Source organism: Phytophthora parasitica, assembly GCF_000247585.1.
Source record: "Phytophthora parasitica INRA-310 unplaced genomic scaffold supercont2.30, whole genome shotgun sequence".
Lineage (NCBI taxonomy): Eukaryota > Oomycota > Peronosporomycetes > Peronosporales > Peronosporaceae > Phytophthora > Phytophthora nicotianae.
Genome location: NW_008649016.1, coordinates 49,491 through 69,633, shown reverse-complemented (window position 1 = coordinate 69,633; position 20,143 = coordinate 49,491). Strand labels below are relative to the sequence as shown.

The 20,143-nt window shown below is 48.2% G+C and overlaps 5 protein-coding genes across 11 annotated transcripts; 4 read left to right on the top strand and 1 right to left on the bottom strand.

Annotated features, from left to right (window-relative positions):
- Positions 1–1,749: 1,749 nt before the first annotated feature.
- Positions 1,750–4,852, top strand: PPTG_12385 (CMGC/CDK/CDC2 protein kinase). Of its 3 annotated transcripts, XM_008908391.1 has the most exons (8): positions 1,750–2,247; positions 2,330–2,530; positions 2,609–2,729; positions 2,789–3,404; positions 3,478–3,536; positions 3,607–3,876; positions 3,942–4,123; positions 4,198–4,852. In XM_008908391.1, exons 1-8 carry the CDS (start codon positions 1,846–1,848, stop codon positions 4,420–4,422), a joined length of 2,076 nt encoding a protein of 691 aa, XP_008906639.1. In that variant the 5' UTR covers positions 1,750–1,845; the 3' UTR covers positions 4,423–4,852. The 3 variants fall into 3 exon arrangements, with proteins under 3 accessions (XP_008906639.1, XP_008906640.1, XP_008906641.1); XM_008908392.1 differs by having other exon boundaries at positions 3,607–4,123; XM_008908393.1 differs by lacking the exon at positions 1,750–2,247 and having other exon boundaries at positions 2,305–2,530.
- A 79-nt stretch (positions 4,853–4,931) lies between these two features.
- On the top strand, positions 4,932–8,840 carry PPTG_12384 (CMGC/CDK/CDC2 protein kinase). 4 transcript variants are annotated; one of them, XM_008908388.1, is made up of 10 exons: positions 4,932–5,160; positions 5,256–5,738; positions 5,806–6,365; positions 6,438–6,638; positions 6,704–6,824; positions 6,888–7,506; positions 7,578–7,636; positions 7,704–7,973; positions 8,040–8,221; positions 8,298–8,840. In XM_008908388.1, exons 2-10 carry the CDS (start codon positions 5,267–5,269, stop codon positions 8,484–8,486), a joined length of 2,673 nt encoding a protein of 890 aa, XP_008906636.1. In that variant the 5' UTR covers positions 4,932–5,160; positions 5,256–5,266; the 3' UTR covers positions 8,487–8,840. The 4 variants fall into 4 exon arrangements, with proteins under 4 accessions (XP_008906636.1, XP_008906638.1, XP_008906635.1 ...); XM_008908390.1 differs by having other exon boundaries at positions 7,578–7,973; XM_008908387.1 differs by having other exon boundaries at positions 4,932–5,738.
- Positions 8,452–10,395, bottom strand: PPTG_12383. 2 transcript variants are annotated; one of them, XM_008908385.1, is made up of 6 exons: positions 10,185–10,395; positions 10,044–10,125; positions 9,889–9,972; positions 9,177–9,825; positions 9,042–9,111; positions 8,452–8,986 (listed from the first exon to the last, which is right to left on the bottom strand). In XM_008908385.1, exons 1-6 carry the CDS (start codon positions 10,327–10,329, stop codon positions 8,745–8,747), a joined length of 1,272 nt encoding a protein of 423 aa, XP_008906633.1. In that variant the 5' UTR covers positions 10,330–10,395; the 3' UTR covers positions 8,452–8,744. The 2 variants fall into 2 exon arrangements, with proteins under 2 accessions (XP_008906633.1, XP_008906634.1); XM_008908386.1 differs by having other exon boundaries at positions 10,044–10,395.
- An 86-nt stretch (positions 10,396–10,481) lies between these two features.
- PPTG_12382 (hypothetical protein) lies at positions 10,482–12,109 on the top strand (the record flags this gene model as incomplete). The annotated part of the gene is made up of 3 exons (XM_008908384.1): positions 10,482–10,785; positions 10,858–11,912; positions 12,014–12,109. The coding sequence occupies 3 exons, from the start codon at positions 10,482–10,484 to the stop codon at positions 12,107–12,109; spliced, it is 1,455 nt and encodes a 484-aa protein (XP_008906632.1).
- A 181-nt stretch (positions 12,110–12,290) lies between these two features.
- On the top strand, positions 12,291–15,826 carry PPTG_12381 (hypothetical protein; the record flags this gene model as incomplete). Its single annotated transcript, XM_008908383.1, has 6 exons — positions 12,291–12,411; positions 12,481–12,562; positions 12,628–12,736; positions 12,803–12,981; positions 13,048–14,983; positions 15,050–15,826. The coding sequence occupies 6 exons, from the start codon at positions 12,291–12,293 to the stop codon at positions 15,824–15,826; spliced, it is 3,204 nt and encodes a 1,067-aa protein (XP_008906631.1).
- Between the last annotated feature and the right edge of the window lie 4,317 nt (positions 15,827–20,143).

The window sequence follows — 20,143 nt, the reverse complement described above, 5'->3', positions numbered from 1 at the left end:
ACCAAACTTGTCCAATCAGCTCACAGAAAAGCTGATTCCTATCACAAACGCCGTCATTATATACATTCTTCTCTAACAGTTTATTTTTTTCCAAATGAGTCCCTCTACATATTTAGTCTGATCCAGATTTGTGGACCGCTGTGACCTGCACAACGCTAACCGTAGTCATGCACTGTATAAAGAAAGAGTAAGTCGATCGAATCGAAGTTAAAGTTGGTATACATAGCACATTCAATCTTGCCGACAGATCACTTACTTGAAGGCAGTTGCTGCACAAAACAATGATACCAGACCCAAGAAAACTGGACAAATTCGACCGGGTCGCGGGTCTCCTTTGAAGAAGGGACGATAACTCACCAGATTTTAGTTTAATCCGCTTTGCTTAGACTACTATTGCACTCTTGACTAAATACGGTAACCAGTGTAGAGGTACAGTACTGTACCCCGTTATCACAAGGGTGTATTTTATAGGATTTGCAAACACATTAGGTTTCAGCGTAGATACCCGAGTATATTTGGCAAAATAGCATTATATCCGAAAGTTTATCAGATGTCCTAGGGAACGAAAACGGGGTGCAGTACTGTATTCATTTTGGTCGGGTATTGCTTTTGGCCATATGTGCCAAATCGGTACTCTTTTTGAAAAACAAACAAAAAATATCGAGTGGAACGGCTTGGATTTCCGCATTAAATAACTAGAGGCGATGCTGGAGGACAGCGACTCTTTCCAATCAAAATATAGAACATTTTAGTTTTTTTTAAAATAAATACTAAAAACGCTAAATCTTAATTTGATGATACTAAGGTCAACTAAGGTGAGCGGGTGGAAGCGCGTGTAGCCAAAGCAAACCACACAGCGAAGCTGGACCGCGCGGTATTTGCGAAGGCAAGTCCAGCAATGAGCTTCGCTTTAGCACATGTTGATAATAGCTGTAAGAGGCAAGCTTTTCAAGGTCTCGTTAGTCAGCCTCCACGCATCCAATGAACACAATACAACTATAATAGACAACCGCTACACAACTTTTTTGACACGAGCTCTAAAGGTGTTCTAAATGTTCAAAACTCTCCTAAAAAAATGATTATCTCAAGTGGCTGTGCAATGCGCGGCTCAATTCATTAAGATCGCTTTTTAGATTTCTATATTGCTTTCGTATTTAAAAACAATGCCACGGCTCGTCGAATGTGCGCGCAGATGCAACGGCTGGGAAGCGGACACAGGAGATGCGTTAATAAATACCGGTGTCACTCTTGCGAGTGAACACAAAATAGCTATGCAAAAAGAATATTTCAGTCTTCATGTAACCCTATAATGTTTTGCTTTTGCGAAGTGAAATACAAAAACAAAAGTATATTTAATGTACGACACATCGTGCGAAGAAACCGCCAGTCACAAAATTTACAAACATGTTTGTGTTCATTTAGCCTGAATTAGAAGTCTGGGTCAAGTAAACTTAAACAAGTCCGAATCGTTTTGGTGGGTACTTAATCAGCGAGTTTGAGTCTACTTATACGAGTTCACATGGACCGGTTAGAGTAAAGAACATCTTTTTATAGTAACAAAGTATTTTGGAGTTAGATATCGTAAACGCAACTTCCGCATTGGCATCTTTGGAAATTCGTGATAGTAAAGGCTAGTACTCGTTTTAATGGGCATGAAAAGCAGGGCCGTTTCGTTAGATGCATATTGGATCTAGCGAGATCACTGTTAATAATATCAACCCTTTGGATACTCGATGATACACGAGTATCCAGAGTGGATTGAAAGACGGTGGGTTGAAAAGCCATTTGGACTTTTGGACCCCACTACGATAGACACCAACCTGTTCTTCGGCTTTGACGTGCGCGATGGAGAGCAACAATCTCCTCTTGAGACTCCTCCGAGGGTGCTCAGCGTCAAGACAAGCTCCAGAATCAATCTGGATGGATGAAACAGAGGACGATCTCGTGGTTGTTGTGAAGGAAGAAGGAGAGGATGTGGAAATGGTTATCCTGCACGTCTTCTCTTTCCTACTTACAACCCAAGAGCTGGAAAGCATGGCGCTAGTCTCTAAGAGATGGAGAGAGCTGACGGACAGACAGGAATTGTATCACTCGTTGCCCAGCGTGACCTCCGAGGGCTCTGTCAATTGGATCAATTTCAAGAAATTAGGCTTAAAGTGCAAGGGAACTGAAGGTGTATGCTTCAAGTGCCTTGAACGCTCCACAGGTAGAACTCTAGCAATGAAGAAGATCAAAATCTTTCCCGAGGTAAGGTTTATCGTACTTTTTCTATTCTAAAAGGAGGAGTTGGTATTGAAGTGTCTGTTATCTTGTGTATTTTGCTACGCAGGAACAAGGAGTGCTATACTATATGATCCGAGTACTTGGAGTACTCAAGAGCATGAAGCACGACCACATTACGTCTCTGGAGTTAGTCAGTCTTGTAAAAAACGAGCTTCACTTGTTCTTCCCTTACGTGGATAGAACGTTGGATGAAGTAATAAGCCCAACAAGAGATCCTGAAAGAGGACACGCATTGCCTGAGGCTGTGGTACGTATGAACTGGATCAGCCATTATTGAAGCTTATCCCTGACTTACATTTGCCACTACTCTCGTTTTGCCGCACAGATTCGTAATCTTCTTCATCAGCTTCTGGATGCAGTTGCGTATTGTCACCGTCGTGGAATTCTGCATCGTAATCTAAAACCAAAACATTTGCTGATCAAGACGTCAGACCCGAATACTCTCAGTAAGTTGTTAGGTATCATCCATGTGTAGCTGTTATCTATACTAACATTTGCTTCTCAGCCGATGCAACGCTACAGATTTCGGACTTTGCGCTAGTCCGAGCAACAGGAATTCCTGGCCGAGCGTACACCAACGAGGTAGTGACGTTGTGGTATCGTGCCCCAGAGATATTGATGGGCGTGGTCGAGTATTCTTCGGCAGTGGACATGTGGTCTGTCGGCTGCATATTTGCCGAAATGATCAAAGGCAAGGCTCTATTTACCGGCATTTCAGAGATGGATCAGTTGTTCCAGATCTTCAGCAAGCTGTCGACACCCAATTCAGAAACGTGGCCAGGCTTCTCTTCCTTGCCAAACTACCAGTTTGAATTCCCACATTGGGAGCGGAGACCCATGGCTCAGCTGTTCCCAGAAGTATCAGGTCGTGGCCTTGACTTGCTATCAAAACTGCTTTCGTACAATCCAGACGAGCGGATTTCGGCTGAAAAAGCGCTTTGCCACCCCTATTTTTTCAACGAGGCGCCAGCGTTCTTCCCACTGACGCTCACTAATTTCATGGGCCAGATGTGGCATACGATGACTCAAATGTGGAGCTCTACTCCACAGCACGTGGAACTTTTCCACTCGTACTTGCGTCAATCAGAGTCGGAAACCTGGGCGAAGATCGAGCTTGTGAGGTATGTACACTGCGGCCAAGTTGGTTCTCATGGAAATTTTGCTAATGCTAAGATATGTTTTTTCTTGTTCTAGCCGACAGGAAACAGTGACGTCCACACATCGATCCATGCTTGTCGACTGGATTATCGAAGGTAAGCTGCCCGTTTGAAACGATTTAGACCGTACATTAAAATGTTCTCCTTTTTTTTTATTTTTTTTTAGTGGTGGATGTATTCGAACTCTCCCCCAGAACAGCTTTTCTGGCTGTCAACTACACAGACCGTTACCTGGAACTTGCAACAGTGAAGAAAACGCAACTCCAATTGCTCGGGGCGACCTGTTTGCATGTTGCGTCAAAGATGGAAGATTTGACTTACATTGGCGTGAACGATCTCGTGAAATGCGCTAGCTACGGCTTTACTGCCACGGAAGTGCGGGTGATGGAAGTAAAAGTGTTGAACGCTCTCAAATTTACACTCGTGGCGCCTACAGGTACATTTTTTTTTGAACGACCCACTTTCGACATGTTTAACCGTCGCTCCGTTTATTACTGGCAGCGCTGGATTTCCTGAACATTTACGAGCGCATGATCCCGGCAATTCCGACGAAGACGGCCATGTTAGCGCACTACTTGCTAGAGTTGACGCTACAAGAATACCAGTTCATGAGCTATTTGCCGTCGGTTGTAGCTGCGTGCTGCTTGTCGATGGCGATGTATACGATGGACGGCCTCGTGATGGTGCGTTTACATTTAATCTGTGGACACTTTCTTGCTTAATGTAGACTAACGCTGCAATACTGTGTGCTCTTTAGACGAAGGAGCTGTCGAGTGTGTGCCAGCATAAGTGGTCGGACTTGGAAGGTTGCATGGAGGAGCTCCAGGCGCTGTTCTCAAACGGATCATCCGATAATCTTACGGTGATCAGGAAGCGCTATTCAAAGGTTGAACGGTGTGAGGTGGCAAAAGTTCCTCCTCCGAAGTTGTTCCGTATGGCATTTAACTGCCTGGTGATTCAGCATAACTCATCCACAGTTTGATACTGTGCGGCGTGCAGTCAGTTCACTAGCTTGACGTTTACTCCTTATCTTGAGAGAAATTGTAGCAGAATTCTGACGAGCGACTGGATAATTACTCAAGTGTATCCCGTTCAAACTTTCACCAAATCAAACTGCACAAGAGTTGCGAATTCTGTGTTTTCAAAGGAGTTGGAGAAATATCGCGAGCAGTTTCGCCAGCAGTTTCATCGATGAAGCGATATGCCGTGCTTCACCGAGGAGCGACTTGTATCATCCTGCGGTGATTTATGCGGAGTTGACAGGCAAGCCAATAGCTCTTAGCAACACTTGTGCATTTTTATCAATGGTGAGAACAATCTGTCACCCGGGAGACGCCTGTCAGATAGCCAGGTTGCTACATGTACCACAACGAGACATCGAACTGTTACATTTGCCTGGTAGCCATCTCCACTTTTTCGCCACCTTCTTCCAAAATCCGCACAATCCGACGACACTTCCTCCTTCCCGCCAATCAGATCAAAGTATCACCAAACTTGTCCAATCAGCTCACAGAAAAGCTTCCCGAGTGATGGTCTCTGCTACCCCCGAAAGAAGAAAAATGCGCGCGGAATGGTGAACCGCCCATACAAAAGCTAAAAGGGACCCGGAGCCCGAGATCTCGCCGGCCTTGGCCCGTTCACCGCTGTCTATAAGGAGCTCCAGGCGCTAGCTCCTCGCTGCTCTCGAGCCCCAGCGCCAAGTCACCCTTGTACCAGCCAGGTACAACACCTATTCACAGTCGCTGCTGCCTCTACCGTCGAGAAATCCTACATTTTACAATTATTTATTGCATTTTTAATCATTTCCTATTGCAGAGCGCTTGTGGATGGACACCCAGTCTTCAGCTAGTCGCACGTCGTCTTCTTCGGATACGACACCCTCCAAAAAGCGCAGAGCGACGACTGGAGCCTCGAACCAAGGGCTCGGAGTCGCCGTACCAGCGAGGACCGAGCCTCAGAGGAAACGGAGCGGCCTGCCGCTGCTACTGTGTACTCCAGGGGCTGAGAATCCTATTCTGGCCGCATTGGGAGGCACTCCACGCTCTCAAGTAGCCGTGGCCAACGGATTTCCAGAGCCAGAGCCACTGGATCTGTCCCAGTGCAGCGCGGTAACGTCCATGGACAGCGTGAAAGAGGAAAAGGTGGAGGAGACACGAATGAAGGAGGAGAAGAGGGATATATTAGTGAAAGAGGAAAAGGTCAACGTCATGGACCTCAAGCAGGAGCACAAGCCTCACACTGTCAAGACGGAGAGTGCTGGAGTAGAGACCAAGTACAGAGTTGACGCAGCTCCGTTTGGTAAGGATATGTATTGGTTATTGCTTCTAGCTTGGTGGAGTGTACTGATAAATCGGTGTATTACTAGTTGGTAAGAGGAAACGGGAGGATGAGAGTGATGAAGACAAGACGACGGACTTTGTGGCTTATGCTAGGGAACACATTCACAGCCAGGAAGCAGGCGAGGAGGGATTCTCGATCGATCCGTCCGAACGTGCAGTGGAGCATCGTGCTAGTAAAGTGGTGCGTCGAGAGATATTGATTGCGTCTCCTGCAGCCAATGACGACGAAGACTGGGAAGGAAATGCTCCTCTTGAAGTGAAAATGGAGGAGGTGGAAGCTGTGCTGACTCCCTCCGAGCACTTCGACCTGCAGCCTATCGACATCATTTTACACGTGTTCTCCTTCTTAGTGACGGCGAAGGATCTGGAGAACATGGCGCAAGTGTCGAAGAAGTGGAAAGAGCTGACCAGTCGACGTTCGTTGTACCGATCACTTCCGAGTGTGACTCCGGAAGGCTCCGTGAACTGGATTAATTTCAAGAACTTGGGTATCAAGAACAAGGGGACCGAGGGCACCTGCATCAAGTGCTGCCAGCGCTCGACTGGCAAGATCTTGGCTATGAAGAAGGCCAGAGTATTCCCCAAGGTATGAGGCATTCAGCAACTCGCGTGCGTGTTTATCGTGTACTAACGGTTGTGCTACAATGTGTGTAAATAGGGAGAAGGAGTGCCTTACTACATGCTTCGAGAGTTGGCTGTTCTGAAGGGGATCAAGCACGACCACATTGCGTCTCTCGAACTCATTAGCCTCGCCAAAGACGAGCTCCACGTATTTTTCCCGTATGTGGACAAAACCCTACATGAAATTATTAATCCATCGGGCGATCCCAATGGAGGTCGTGTATTGCCGGAAGCTGTGGTAAGTGCAACACAGGATGCATTATTCTCGCTACATTCTGTAAACTGTCTCGTTGATTTCTTCAGATTCGTAAGCTTCTTCACCAACTTCTGGATGCCATCGCATACTGCCATCGCCGTGGCGTGTTGCACCGCAACCTTAAGCCGAAGCATTTGCTTATCAAGACGTCAGACACAGAGAACCTCAGTACGTTGGTGCGATCGAGACTGTATGATAGACGTAGCTAACCACTAACGTTGTGTCTCGTAGGTGATGCGACGCTGCAGATCTCCGACTTTGCGCTAGTGCGAGCAACAGGAATCCCTCGCCGAACTTACACAATGGAGGTAGTGACGCTGTGGTACCGTCCGCCGGAAATCTTGATGGGAGTGCGCGGCTACTCCTCAGCAGTGGATATCTGGTCTGTAGGCTGCATCTTCGCTGAGATGGCCCAAGGCAAGCCCCTCTTCACAGGCATTTCAGAGATTGATCAGCTATTCCAGATCTTCAGCAAGTTATCGACGCCCACATCCGAAACGTGGCCGGGCTTCTCGTCTTTGCCGAACTATCACTTCGAGTTCCCGCACTGGAAGCGTCGACCGTTGAATCGCCTGTTCCCGGGGATCTCAGATCTTGGCATCGACCTGCTGACAAAACTGCTCGTATACAACCCCGACCAGCGAATTACAGCAGAAGACGCGCTTCGCCACCCGTATTTCTCCAGTGAAGCGCCCTCGTTCTTACCATTGACACCAAAGATTCCCATGGACCAAATGTGCTACACGATGAGCCGCGCACGGATCGGACCTACGCCTGAGCATGTGGAACTCTTCCATGCTTATCTGCGCCAGACAGAGCTAGACTCATGGAAAGAGATCAAGTACTTGAGGTGCGTGGGCAACGCATTAATAGTGGGGTTTAGTGCTGCTTGCTTACAGTCAGTACCTGTATTTCTTGCAGCCGACAGAAAACGCTCCGACCCGCCCACCGATCAATGCTTGTCGACTGGCTAATTGAAGGTAAGTGCCGCTGGTCTATGCTCATTGTTGTTCAGCGTATGAATAATTTTTTTTTGTGCTTTCCTAGTCGTGGACGTGTTCGAGATGTGCCTGCGAACCGCCTTCTTGGCAGTGAATTACACCGATCGCTACCTGGATATCGTCATGGTAAAAAAGACGCAATTCCAACTACTTGGAGCGACATGTCTGCACGTCGCGTCCAAGTGTGAAGATGTTTCCTACATCGGAGTGGAGGATCTCGCGATGTGCGCTGACAACGTGTACACGTCCGTGGAGGTGTTGGAGATGGAAGAAAAACTGTTGAACACCCTCAACTTTACGCTTTCGGTGCCCACTGGTACGTCTTGCAACTCCCTTTTACATGCGATGTATTGAATCTCACAGGTTTTGATGTTTTCTCCAGCGCTGGATTTCCTGAATATCTACGAACGTATGATCCCTCCTATCCAGAAGAAGACGTCCATGTTGGCACATTACTTGCTCGAGCTGGCGCTGCAAGAGTACCAGTTTTTGAAGTATTTGCCGTCAGTTGTGGCTGCGTGCTGCCTGTCGATGGCGATGTACACGATGGACGGGTTCCCAATGGTAAGCTTTGCCGTGGTTTTGACACGATTGTGCTTTTAAGTCTATGCTAACGAGGTGTGTTTACCGTTTGCCTTAGACGAAGGAACTGGTGGATGCGTGCCAGTACAACTGGTCGGACCTGAAGGAGTGTATGGGAGAGCTTCAAACGCTGTACTCTAACTCGCCGTCGAACAACCTGGCGGTGATCAAGAAGCGCTACTCGAAGGCTGAGCGGTGCCAGGTGGCAAATGTACTCCCGCCAACGTCGTTCAGTATGGCATTTTAGTTGGTCTAGTCTGTATTTGTGGGCTACATATTTAGAGCTCGGTCTCTAGGTGAGTGAACTACCTCCGCTGCTGGCATACTAAGTATCCAGGGAGCGACTACGTGCTCGTCCAAACCTTCAGACAACGAGGAAACTACAACTTATCAAAGGCAGAATACAAGCGAGCACTTCACGAGTTTCAACATTGCAGAAAAAAAAAAAGAAAAATCTTGTGGGAACCTGTTCACCAACGTTCACAACGTAGCGTGTTTTCGGTGTTCATCCGGTGACTTTCTCGTCTTCTTCACTAACTTTGTTGTCAACTGCATCAACTGCTTCGGATGATGTGGCATCGTCCTCATGGTCAACTTCAGTTTCCGTTTCCACACTAGCTTCATCGACTTTCTCTTCAGCCGCCGGTTCGAAGAGCATTTGACGCAGTTTTGCTTCGAGGTCCTTCGCGATTCCAGGGTTCTCCTGTAAGAAAACCTTCGCCTTCGCCTTGCCCTGCGCAATAGGTTCTGTAACACGATATGTTAGTATTAAACCTGACATTAAGTGTAGCTTGATACTTACCGTCGCTTCCAGCCAGACTGTACCACGCGCCCGAGCGCTTCAACAGACCGTGCTGCACACCCAATTCAAGCTACACGACACAAAACATTAGTAAGTTATCGCCATAGCTAAACAAATCTACCAGTACTTCCTTACCAACTCTGACTGTCGATCAATGCCCCGACCGAACATCATGTCGAAAGTCGCCACCTTGAAGGGAGAAGCCAACTTGTTCTTGGCCACCTTGACCACCGTCTCGTTGCCGACAACCTGGTCGCCTTCCTTGATGGCTGTCTTACGGCGGATATCCAGCCGCACCGACGCGTAGTAGCGCAATGCCGTACCACCTGACGTCACCTCGGGGGATCCAAAGATGATACCTACTTTCTGACGGATCTGGTTGAGGAAGATAATGGTGCAATTGGACTTGGACAGTGACCCGGTCAGCTTTCTCAGTGCCTGGCTCATAAGACGCGCTTGTAGAGCAATCTGCTGGTCTCCCATTTCACCCTCCAGCTCGGCACGAGGCACCAGAGCTGCCACACTATCCAGCACCACAAGGTCTACAGCACCCGATCGGATGAGCGTGTCTGCGATCTCCAGAGCTTCTTCTCCAGAGTCTGGCTGCGAGACGTAGAGGGCGTCAATATCCACTCCCAGAGCCTTGGCGTAGTGGGCGTCGATAGCGTGCTCTGCATCAATAAAGGCACACACTCCACCCTCGGTCTTCTGAGCCTCAGCGATGCAGCTCAACGCTAGTGTCGTCTTGCCAGAGCTCTCAGGGCCGTAGATCTCCACCACACGTCTAGCAATAAAAATGTCAAAAGTTGCAGTCCAACTCTAAGTCCTTCCGCTTTATGGTACGTACCCTCTGGGGATGCCACCGGTGCCCAGAGCCAAGTCGAGCGACAACGAGCCGGACGAAATGACGTCCACGCGCTCCGCAGTCTTCCTACATCACGAAAATATACATTTGATCAGCTCTTGTCTCAATGCCAATAGCTGTGTGACAAGGTGGCGTACGTTGAGCCCAGCTGCATGACAGCGCCCTTGCCGAAGCTGCTCTCGATCTGGCGGATGGCCATTGTCAACGCCGCACTGCGGTCTGCGCAGCGTCAACTCTGATTAATTACTATTGACATATTCGCCTCGTAGTCGCCGTACCGGAGCCACTAGCAGCGCTCACGCGTCCAGATTTTGCAGCCGAGCGCTTAAAACGCACGCAAGACAGATACGGCGAACACACGGTCGTTGTCGCCGGTGCTAGACGCGAACCGAGCACCGGAATACGCGAGCCGAGACGCAGCATTGTTGATGGACTCAAAATGGGTTGAGCCAATACTAAGTTCGCATGGCTTAAGTACGTGGTCACTCCATGAGATAGTGACATGATAGCCATTTCTAAAAAGGTTTCTAACCTGTTGACTTTATATATTTCCCGCCACCAACCTGTGTTCGACAATGGTGGAACCGATGCCAGCAGCCAAGCGCCCTCTGCTCTCCACGCGAAGGAGCAGTCAAGGAGGCATTGCTATGTCTTTAGAAATGCGCCCACCGCGCGAATTACTCGAAAAAATCGGCATCAAAGGCAAAGAAATCATCAAAATCATCAAAGACTGGGACTGGGATATCGTGGAACCTCACGGTCTGCAGCAGCAAAAACTCTACTATCTACCAGGAAGCAAGGCAAAAGGAGACCAAGCCAAACAGAATGTGGATTTTTTCGTGGGCGAAGGAGAACTCTACGCCTACATATTGAAACAAGGTAGAGCACACTCTCCTTATTGGATTGCACAACAAATCAATAGTTGCTGACTATTGATAACTGTTCTACCAGGCGGATTACGATACTTGCTGCCGGACGACTCAGACGTGTCCGACATTGAACCCACACAACCGTCCACGGTAGAAGAGGAGGTAGACGAGAACAACAGTGTAGAGAGTTCTACTGAGGAGAGCGACTCCTTATCGGACCATTCATCAGCTGAGACTACAGGAGAACAGCGCAAGTGGAAACGACGGAAGAAACTTTCGACAGCGAGGAGTAAGTCGGTGGAGAAGACACCGCCTCCCAAACGTCTACAGAAGTCCAAGAAGAGCAGTAGTGTTGACGGTAGTACGGCTGATGAACAGGACAATATTCGGGTAGATCCGAGGATCAAGTTGGAGCAGGCAAGCTATAGCGGTATCGGTCAGCAGACAGAATTTAGTGAGTACGAGTCGTCGTGGAAGGCGCGAGGCTGGCGAGCGCAGTTGTTGCAAGACATGGACGTGCATTTACTGCGGTCGGTAGCAGCAGTGGATCGACGACATCGAGCTGTGGAGGCTTCAAACGAGGGCCACAAGAGTTCTGGTCGACCATCGAAAGGCGTTGGGCCTCACGTACAAGACGCAGCGGAGATTCTACAAGAGATCGAGGGCCTTAAGCACAGTATACGTGCGTCTCATGACGATTTATCGTCGATGATTGAGGCGATCATTGCAAAGGCAGAGCGATTGACCATTCCTGACCGAATCGACCCAGTCGGTCGCATTGGAATCCCTGGATTCATCTCCACTGGCTCAGGAACTCTAGTGCTTGTGCGTGATATCGAGCGGTATCTGCTTCTCTTTGTTGCTGCTGTGCGTCGATACCAACGAGCGAGGAGGAATTTTTGTGCCAATGAACCTACGGATGGGATATCGCAGCCATGCAATCGAGGTGTGAGGCGAACAGACCTACGGGCTCTTCAGTTGAGCATTGAAGAGTCCAAGAGTGAACTGCAAGAGCTGGCGATTGTTATCGCTGCAGAGGCGAGCAAGGCGTGTTTGGAATACTCACAGGGTTCTACGATGGGAGCTACAGAAAGAGCCTCGCAGGGTATTAATTCTTCCCAGAGTTCTTCAGGAACTGTACGTGCAGATGCCACTGAATCATGAGTGGGTACTGAATCTTGACTACCATAAAGGTACTTACCAAGTGAACTAACTTATTATCTGGAACTATTGTGCAGACCGGTTGCAATGGCGACACTGACCACGATCAGTATTCCAGCCAGCAGAGTGCGTCGTCACCTCAGAGACTTAAAGGAGGTCAGTGGTTTGTCTGAAGACAAATCTAGAGCGAGTTTTTTGTTTCATATTTGTATGCCAGGAAATAGAGAATCACCCTGCCATGACGTTATTTGAATCGAATGGACACAAAAGATCGGCGACGCTTAGCTGCTAACTGCCATACACCCCAAGCACCTCTTCATTGGCAGTGCAAGAAATTCCGTCTTGGGGGCAGCAATGTCCGAGCGCCGGTCTCTTCGTCGTGAGAAAAGCGCCAATTATGGTTCTGTTTTGCCAGTGAAGCGCACGCTGCAACTTACGAGCCCGCAACATCACAACCTGCATGCTGTGAATTTTGGTAAGAGCGAAATGTAACTTGTCGTATTAATAATACTAGTAACTAACACGAGAATGATACAACATGCAGAAGCGGAAAGCGGCGATTTTTCTTCGTCCGCCAAGATTCTCAGCGACAGTCATGGCTCACGTAGTCGTGATCGTCTCAGCCGGTACGTAAGACCTCTACTAACTCGACTTTGGACCTATTCAATTTGCTAAATGCTTCTTTGTGTAGATACCTGGATCACAGTTCGTTCGGAGTGGGGCTGGACATTTTTCTCGTTCTGGTCTCAATCGTGTTTGCAAGCTCGTACATTGCGAATACCTACGTAAATTCCAATGAGGTAAGCTCATAACATATTTGCTACAGGTATAATACTAGATTCCTTACATGCTTTCTGGAATCCTAGATGCCCTTCAGCCTCTGGATAACGGACATCGTCTGCGCAAGTCTCTTGGCTGTGGATTTCCTGTTTCGAGGCGTTTATCTCTCCAGTCGTCGTCGAGAATACATGCTCTCCTTCCCTGGGCTTGTAACACTTGCTGTCGTATTACCAGTGTTACCGACTTCGTTCTTCCTACAATACCAGTTGAGTGACTATACTCGCGATGGTTAACACGTAGCTGTTGTCCTAACTTGTATTGTTATGTGCAGCTCTCTTTGGTACGGTATCTCGGACTGGCGGTTCGTGTATCCTCTCCGGTTTCTCATATGCTACGTTGAAGCCAAAGCTGTGTTAAGTCGCTGTCATGGACTCATGTCTCCTGTTCAGCAGTTCGCAATGCTCTGCTACCTCCAGTTAACGATCATCATTGCTGTTGCAGCTGGAGTCATTCAGATCGCGGAGACTGCCGACGACAAGTACGCGAGCGGGAATCTAGGGGAGTGGACGTTCTTCAACTCGTTTTTCAACTCTGTGCTCGCATTTGTGACGATCCAATCTCCTCCTGCCGATAATCCGTTGGCTAAAGTATGTGTAGGAGCGCTGGTGTTGGTCCTCATCTTGGTTGTCCCGTACCAAGTGTCTCAAATCTTGGCGCTCGGTAGCTCCTTCTCCCCGTACGAGCTCGCCAGCCACACGCCGTCACCGACTATCAAGCATATCATACTTTGTGGAGATCTAACTCCGTCGCGTATCGACCATTTCTTTCGAGAAGTCTTCCACGACGATCACGATCTGGTTGATATCAACGTTGTTGTATTGAGTGAGGAGGAACCAGCCACGTCGCTTATCGCTCTGCTAATGGACCCTTTTTTCGAGAAGCGGGCGAGTTTTATACAAGGTTCATTACTGGATGTGGACGATGCGCAGCGAGCAGCTTGTGCTTCAGCCGACGCCATCTTTATCCTAACACGGCTTGTTGCAGGGGAGTCACCTGCTAGTAGTGACCACAGGGCATTGATGCGCGTTCTGGCTGCTCGACGTGAAGCCCCCAATGCTCGATTGTTTGCACAGCTCCACTTGTCAGCTAACCGGGGACTTGTAGCCGACTTGAATGTGTCGAATGTGCTCTGCTTCTCCGAGGTGATGCACTCGTTACTTGGTCAGAACTGCGTGTGTCCGGGTTTCTCGACGTTCATGTACAGTCTTACGTCGACCTCAAGTTACGATACCAGTGGCGACTATGACGATCCACCGGAAGCGGATGCATCATGGGAAGATCGCTATTTACACGGCTCGAGTCACGAGGTTTATTCGGTGGAACTACCTTCAGCCTGTGTGGTGTACGGTAAAACTTTCTCGGAAGTGGCTTCACTAGCGTACGCTCAATGCTCTGGAGTGATCGTGTTTGCAATCACCACAGCTCAGTCGCCAAAAGTGAGCGGAGGCAGGTTGCTGTTGAACCCTGGAGATTCGTACACGTGTATTGGCGCAGAGACAGTGTTTGTCATTGCTCAAGATCGACGTCAAGCCAACGCCGTTACTCAAATGCAGCCGAGTGACACCATGCCGGAAGCCTGGACGTCTCAGCGTCGAAACTCTAAGAGGCATTATTCACGTGGGGCAAGTGCCAAAGTCAAGTTGGTTTCAACGCCTGGGAGCAGTACTGGAAATGACACGCCCAGTAGCTTAGGAGATGACGATGTTTCACCACGCCGACGACAATCTCGGCTATTAAACTGGCAAACAGAAGTATCAAGTCCAACGTCAGCATTTAGCCAGAAACTGGAGGAGGAAGAAGAAGACGATCCTCTCACTGTCGAGACAAATGCACCAGAGCTTGATACGTGCCGTCCAGAAGCAGCGGTTGTCCAGGACGTGGCATCTTTGAATTTGGAGATTGGCCACATTGTGGTCTGTGTGCTGTCGCCTTCGTCGTTCCCTCATCATCTCGAGTACCTGATTGGCCCACTGCGAGTGCGTGCACTAAGACAACATCGTCCAGTAGTAATCGTGACTGCAACTCTGCCTGAAGTGGAAGACTACGAACATTTTCAGCGCTTCGTCGGCGTTTACTTCGTAGTGGGAGATCCATTCCGTCATAGCACTCTAAGACGAGCTGGAGTTCATGACGCATTCCGTATTGTCCTTATGGGCGCTGAAGGCGAAGTCTCTGATGCTGGCACTTCAGAACTGCTCCAAGATGCCGTAGGTATCTTAACACTGTAACCATTACGGACTCTAACTCTATCGTTATTCTATTCATTATGGCAGGCTTGTATCGCACTACACAAGACAATCGTGACTCTTATAGGTCCCACGCGAGCACCACGTATCATTACGGAGCTTGTAAACCGCGCGAATGTGCACTTCGTGGCACAAAACCTCACCGCTAGTGGCTGGTTCCCACTTTCTGAGTGTGATTCTGCAGCTGCATCAACTTCTTCGCTTGAATTGGCTCGCAACTTTGCTGTTTCTCCTGCTTTTGCGGCTGGACTCACGTACAGCACGTCGCTTTGCGATAGCTTGCTTATTAACCAGTTCTTCAATGCTCGTATCAAGAATATTTTACGGGAGTTTATCTTCGCCTCGTGGACGGAGGGTGGAGTGGGAACACTGCCTAGTTCTCCCGCTGGCTTCGGAGAGGCTGCCGCTTCCCCAACATTATCAACGACATCAGCTATGGACATTCAACGCAGCTCTCTGTTCGCTGTGGAGGTGCCGCTGGACTTCGTGGGTCGCACGTTCGAATTTGTGTTTCATTACTTGCTGTCGTCGGATGGTATCCTCGTCATTGGACTGTATCGCTGCCGTCCTGATGTGATGCTACATTCGTCTGCTGTGCACGTGCTCAGCGGAGGTCAGTGGACGAAGACTGCCACAAGAGCCCGTATCGAAGTTTCCGAGGATGAACGGAGTGTGCCATTTGGTTACGTGTACGTGAACCCGCAGCCGCATGAGGTTCTCACTGGCAACGATTTGCTTTACGTGCTATCGGACATTCAGCCCTGCTGGGCGGACCCGGATAAAGAGTTGCCCAACGATATATAGCGCCGTTGACAATACCGAAGTTATCACTAGGCATTAACAACAGGTAACGATTTCAGAAACCTTTTTTATAGCTCTATGTTGTCCGTTATTACAGGTCAGAAAAGGTTTTGGTCACGTCACTTTGGTCACGTGGCCAAGTTTGACAGACATTAAAACACACTAGGAAGCGTTGGACGCACCGCGTTCGTTATATTCAATGCGTTTACATAGCACCTAGAAAATGGAAGCTATAATAATGCGGCTAGAGGTCCAACAGTGTAGGCAATACCTTTCTTACGATAGGACATGGACTTCTTCATACCAGAAAACCCGCAAATGTCCTGCAAATGCCTCCCAAGTATTGTTTTGGCGACGGAGCCAAGTGAAGTCAATTCCTCGTAATAAATCAGTCTCGAAATTCTTCATCTTTTGCTTGCCATAACTATGCGAGCTCAAACCCGCAAAAGACATCGCGCAAGAAGATCCCAAGTAACACAGGTGTAAGATGCATTTCATTATGAGTGCCAAATGTAGTAGTATCCAGTATATGAGTCAACATGGTATTCGAACGGTATAGGCCACGAAAGCCAGATCCGCTAGAGGTACTCAGATCTAAGGGCAGTAACATGGAGCGGGGCGAAACCCTTGGATGTGGGAAAATGTTTTTTTCAACGAAGCAGCAGCGTCAAAATAACTGCAATGAGTACTGCAGCTATCCTTGTGATAGATCGACGGTTATGTAAGACAGTATAGTACTAGGGAAAATATAGCATACTCCTTTTCACACTTCGCAGGAAGTGTCATTAAAAGTGGACCTTATACAAGGGAAAAATTACCGATCTAACGACACCTGAATTCGAAGCTCACCTCAGTAGTTACCAGCGTCGGAGATACGCAAAGTGCATATAATAGGACAACAAAAACACGTGACATTATTCAGCTTCTTACTTGTTGTGTAAACAAATAACAAGTCGCTGAAGATTTTTCAAAGTCGCACTACGGTACCACACAGTCACACCGCTGTACCGCAGAGGCATACTGCGGTACCGCCCAATACCGCAAAGTGACGCCGCGGTATCGCACAGTCGCACTGCAGTACCGCAGAGGCACACCGCGGTACGGCCCAATACCGCAAAGCCACACCATGGTACCACCTAATACCGCTCTGACACACTGCGGTACTGCGCAGTAACGGTCACTTTACGATACCACATAATCAAAGGGATTCTGGCGATTACAGAGGTTGTCCACGGTGACTGACCCACCGTTGGTTAGCACATTGATCCAGCGAAATCCGTGAAATTGGGCGGCTCTTCACTTCATCATGAATTAGAGCAATGTTCTTGATAAGCCAGTTGAGCGTCTTTCTTCGCTTTTACGGGTGTCATCCACGTAGTGTACAGCCAACTGAGTTGCTACGTCCGCCCCAACGCCGGTATCGCGCTGGGCTTCACGAGAGCATTGCTGAACAAAGTTAAGAACAGATCTACGGCAATTGAAAAACCGTCTTTCATCAGCGTCGCACCACTTCGTACCGTAGCGCTCTTCCAGCTCTCTTACGGGTATACTCCCGTCAAAACCATCACTCCATTCTTCCTATAGCTCTTTGACAGATTCCAAAGCTCTACGCATTTTTAATGTGACGTTGAGGGTTGACCACTACGAGCCTCAGATGTGACAGTCGAGCTGCAACTAGGAAATGCTGCGACACTGTTAGCTGGATTCGAAACCAGCTTGACCTGAAGTATACGGTTCCTCCTCGAAGCGGTTCGAGCGTGCGCAATATGTCGGCGATGTTCCCTTCTATTGCGTCGACTGTTGAACTTACGCGATCAATAGATGTTTTCAGATCTTGATGTGCACCTTCCAGCTTGGCCTTCAAAATGGGCATCGCCTTTTGCAACCTCTGATCAGCCGGGTTTTCCATCGTAGATATAGTTTTTCGAGTTTCACCTTTGAATTTCATGAATTCGTCCGAGGAAAAATAATCGTGCTACAACACTGGATGATGTGGAGTTAAATTTTGTAAGAAGACGGCATCCTGTAGAATAACCTTGCGAAGATATTGAAGTAGATCTAGAAAACCTCCAGCGGCGATGGACTGTTCAGCTTTATCGTCGTTAATTGCATGTTGCCACTTCTCAACCTGAGGAAAGGTCATACTCTGTAGAACGCTAGGAGGTTCCACAGACGCGCGTGCAACAAAAAATTCCCTCGAGAAGGCTCAAAGCCGGCACGCGTGCGCATAGCTTCGCGTGGAAGAGACGTGAGATAGCATTTCTCCATGGCTTGAGTATTTCAACGACCTAAACGTCTAATTTGAGATTCGCTTGCATCACCTAGATCTGCCATACGAGATCCAGACCCACGCCCAACATGGGTTTAGTCTTACTGCGGACTCATACATGATTCAGTGCAGCCGTAATAGCCTCTCTGTGTACTTTGTACGACATCGTTTTCTTAGGATCTTTTCCCGTTTTGAGGAGCTTCAATGGGTACCAGCGATCCGAGGAGGTGAAGTCAGGAAACGCCTCTCCATCCACATGCCAACGCCAAAACAAATACAAACCCAACAGCCCGTGGGGACAGATCTCCACATTCTTGTTACGCATACAAGCACCAACATCAATGCGACCCACTTGATTTGTTTTACCTTGACGCATCACCATAACTATGGCTCGACACGGACTATAGCCCTCGTTCTCCAACATAATTGAATGTAAATCAGCCAATTCTAGCACCGGGCGGACTTACCTCTCATTAGAGCATAGTGGCTCACGAGAAACGCCAACAGGTTCCGTAAGTTCGTTCTTGCCTCACGTGACATCGCCCAAAAATACCTAGCAATTTGCTGGATTTGTTCTGTTGTCGTATATCCATCTAGTAATGTATCAGCTCTTCGGTCCTCAAACTTCTTTCGTTTGCGCTCGTCTTCTTCAAACTGGGTCAGTTTTAGCAGCGATGTCACTGCAGCGTTACTTGGTGAAGGATAGCTATTGATTCCGGCCTGGACTTGTTGTTTCCACAGATCAACCATAGCTGCAACGTAAAGATTAACAGATGCGCGGCCAATCGTCTCCACACTATACGCTTGCTTCGTAGCGCATTTCGGGCGCTTACGTCTACCAATGACGCATTCTTCCAGGAAGAGATGTAGTTTTTCACCCGTCACAGTGAAGCGAGTCAAGTCGTTAAATGAGTAACCCTTGTTTGCGCACCACTCGAGAAACTCCTGCTGACGCTTGTCGTAGGAACGGGTTGTATTCTTGGGTCTTAACTCCTTTGCCTTTGCGTATGTCCTCTGTATAGACTCCTGCATCTCCACAGACATCCTTGCTTCTGTCGCCCTGATCTGTACCTGGATTGCTACGCTATCGCTCTTCTTCTCTCGCCTGGAAATGGCCGATAGAGGGCTGGCCGGGTCCAACATTGGCGTTAGCCAATCATAACACAGAAGACCAGACAGACTGATAACTGGTTAATTCGCCTGCTATGCACATGCGTAATTGGTCCCGGTCCGGACCGCGGGAGCGATAATGATCAATACTAGGTCAAATAAGGCATACACGATCTAAATATAGTGTTGGCTTCGTGAACATTTACCGAAATGAATTCATCATCGAACAGCACTTCAGCATATAGCCCCAGTTTAGGACTACCGCTACGGTTTCAACTGACAGTGCTGTCTTAACATCACCTGCTAGCTAAAGTGGTTCTATCTACAGGATAGAAACTTGGATAACCGTTGGCGTTGCTAAGTCCCTAAGTCTGGTGAGATATAGCTACACAGATTACCCCCCCCCCCCCCCCCCTTAGCTAATACGGGTTGTGGAACAACTATTGATCAAATATAGCAAGTTGATCATGCTAAGGCGGTTGGTGTGGTGCGCATTTCTGAGATTTAGTATGATCCGAACGAAATATTCCACATCTAGAAATATTTGAATATCTGACGACACACCAGGTCTCTACTGTGACCCTTTCGGAAGCTGATTTCCGATGAAAGCAGCTTAAAATGGGCAAGCACGTCATTTTATGTCGATACGTACTACGGATTCTTGCTACCAGTAGGTGAAACCTTCGTTTTGACCGTTGTTAGCTGTTTTTATTTTATCATCAAACTGAATCAAGGTTCAAGTTAGTATTATCAAGGAACTTTGCAAAAGCAAATCTACCAGGTCGGTGGATTCAAATTATATCAAGCACAACAGGATATCATGATATACGAGCTCATCCTAGACAGGTTCGTCTATATAAGTATTGAATATTGCTACCCTATCCCTGTGCGTTTTATTTAAAGCGGACTCCGCGCAAATCGGCTGGCATAAATGATGAAAG

Excerpts from the sequence above, each read along its gene's own strand:
- PPTG_12383 (XM_008908385.1), bottom strand. The coding sequence starts at position 10,329 with ATGCTGCGTCTCGGCTCGCGTATTCCGGTGCTCGGTTCGCGTCTAGCA. Across the intron at positions 9,112-9,176 it reads TTGATCGACAGTCAGAGTTG|CTTGAATTGGGTGTGCAGCA; the intron begins GTAAGGAAGTAC and ends TGTGTCGTGTAG. Across the intron at positions 8,987-9,041 it reads CAGTCTGGCTGGAAGCGACG|AACCTATTGCGCAGGGCAAG; the intron begins GTAAGTATCAAG and ends ATCGTGTTACAG.
- PPTG_12384 (XM_008908388.1), top strand. The coding sequence starts at position 5,267 with ATGGACACCCAGTCTTCAGCTAGTCGCACGTCGTCTTCTTCGGATACG. Across the intron at positions 5,739-5,805 it reads AGTTGACGCAGCTCCGTTTG|TTGGTAAGAGGAAACGGGAG; the intron begins GTAAGGATATGT and ends GTGTATTACTAG. Across the intron at positions 7,507-7,577 it reads AAAGAGATCAAGTACTTGAG|CCGACAGAAAACGCTCCGAC; the intron begins GTGCGTGGGCAA and ends TATTTCTTGCAG.
- PPTG_12385 (XM_008908391.1), top strand. The coding sequence starts at position 1,846 with ATGGAGAGCAACAATCTCCTCTTGAGACTCCTCCGAGGGTGCTCAGCG. Across the intron at positions 2,248-2,329 it reads AGATCAAAATCTTTCCCGAG|GAACAAGGAGTGCTATACTA; the intron begins GTAAGGTTTATC and ends TTTGCTACGCAG. Across the intron at positions 3,877-3,941 it reads TACACTCGTGGCGCCTACAG|CGCTGGATTTCCTGAACATT; the intron begins GTACATTTTTTT and ends TATTACTGGCAG.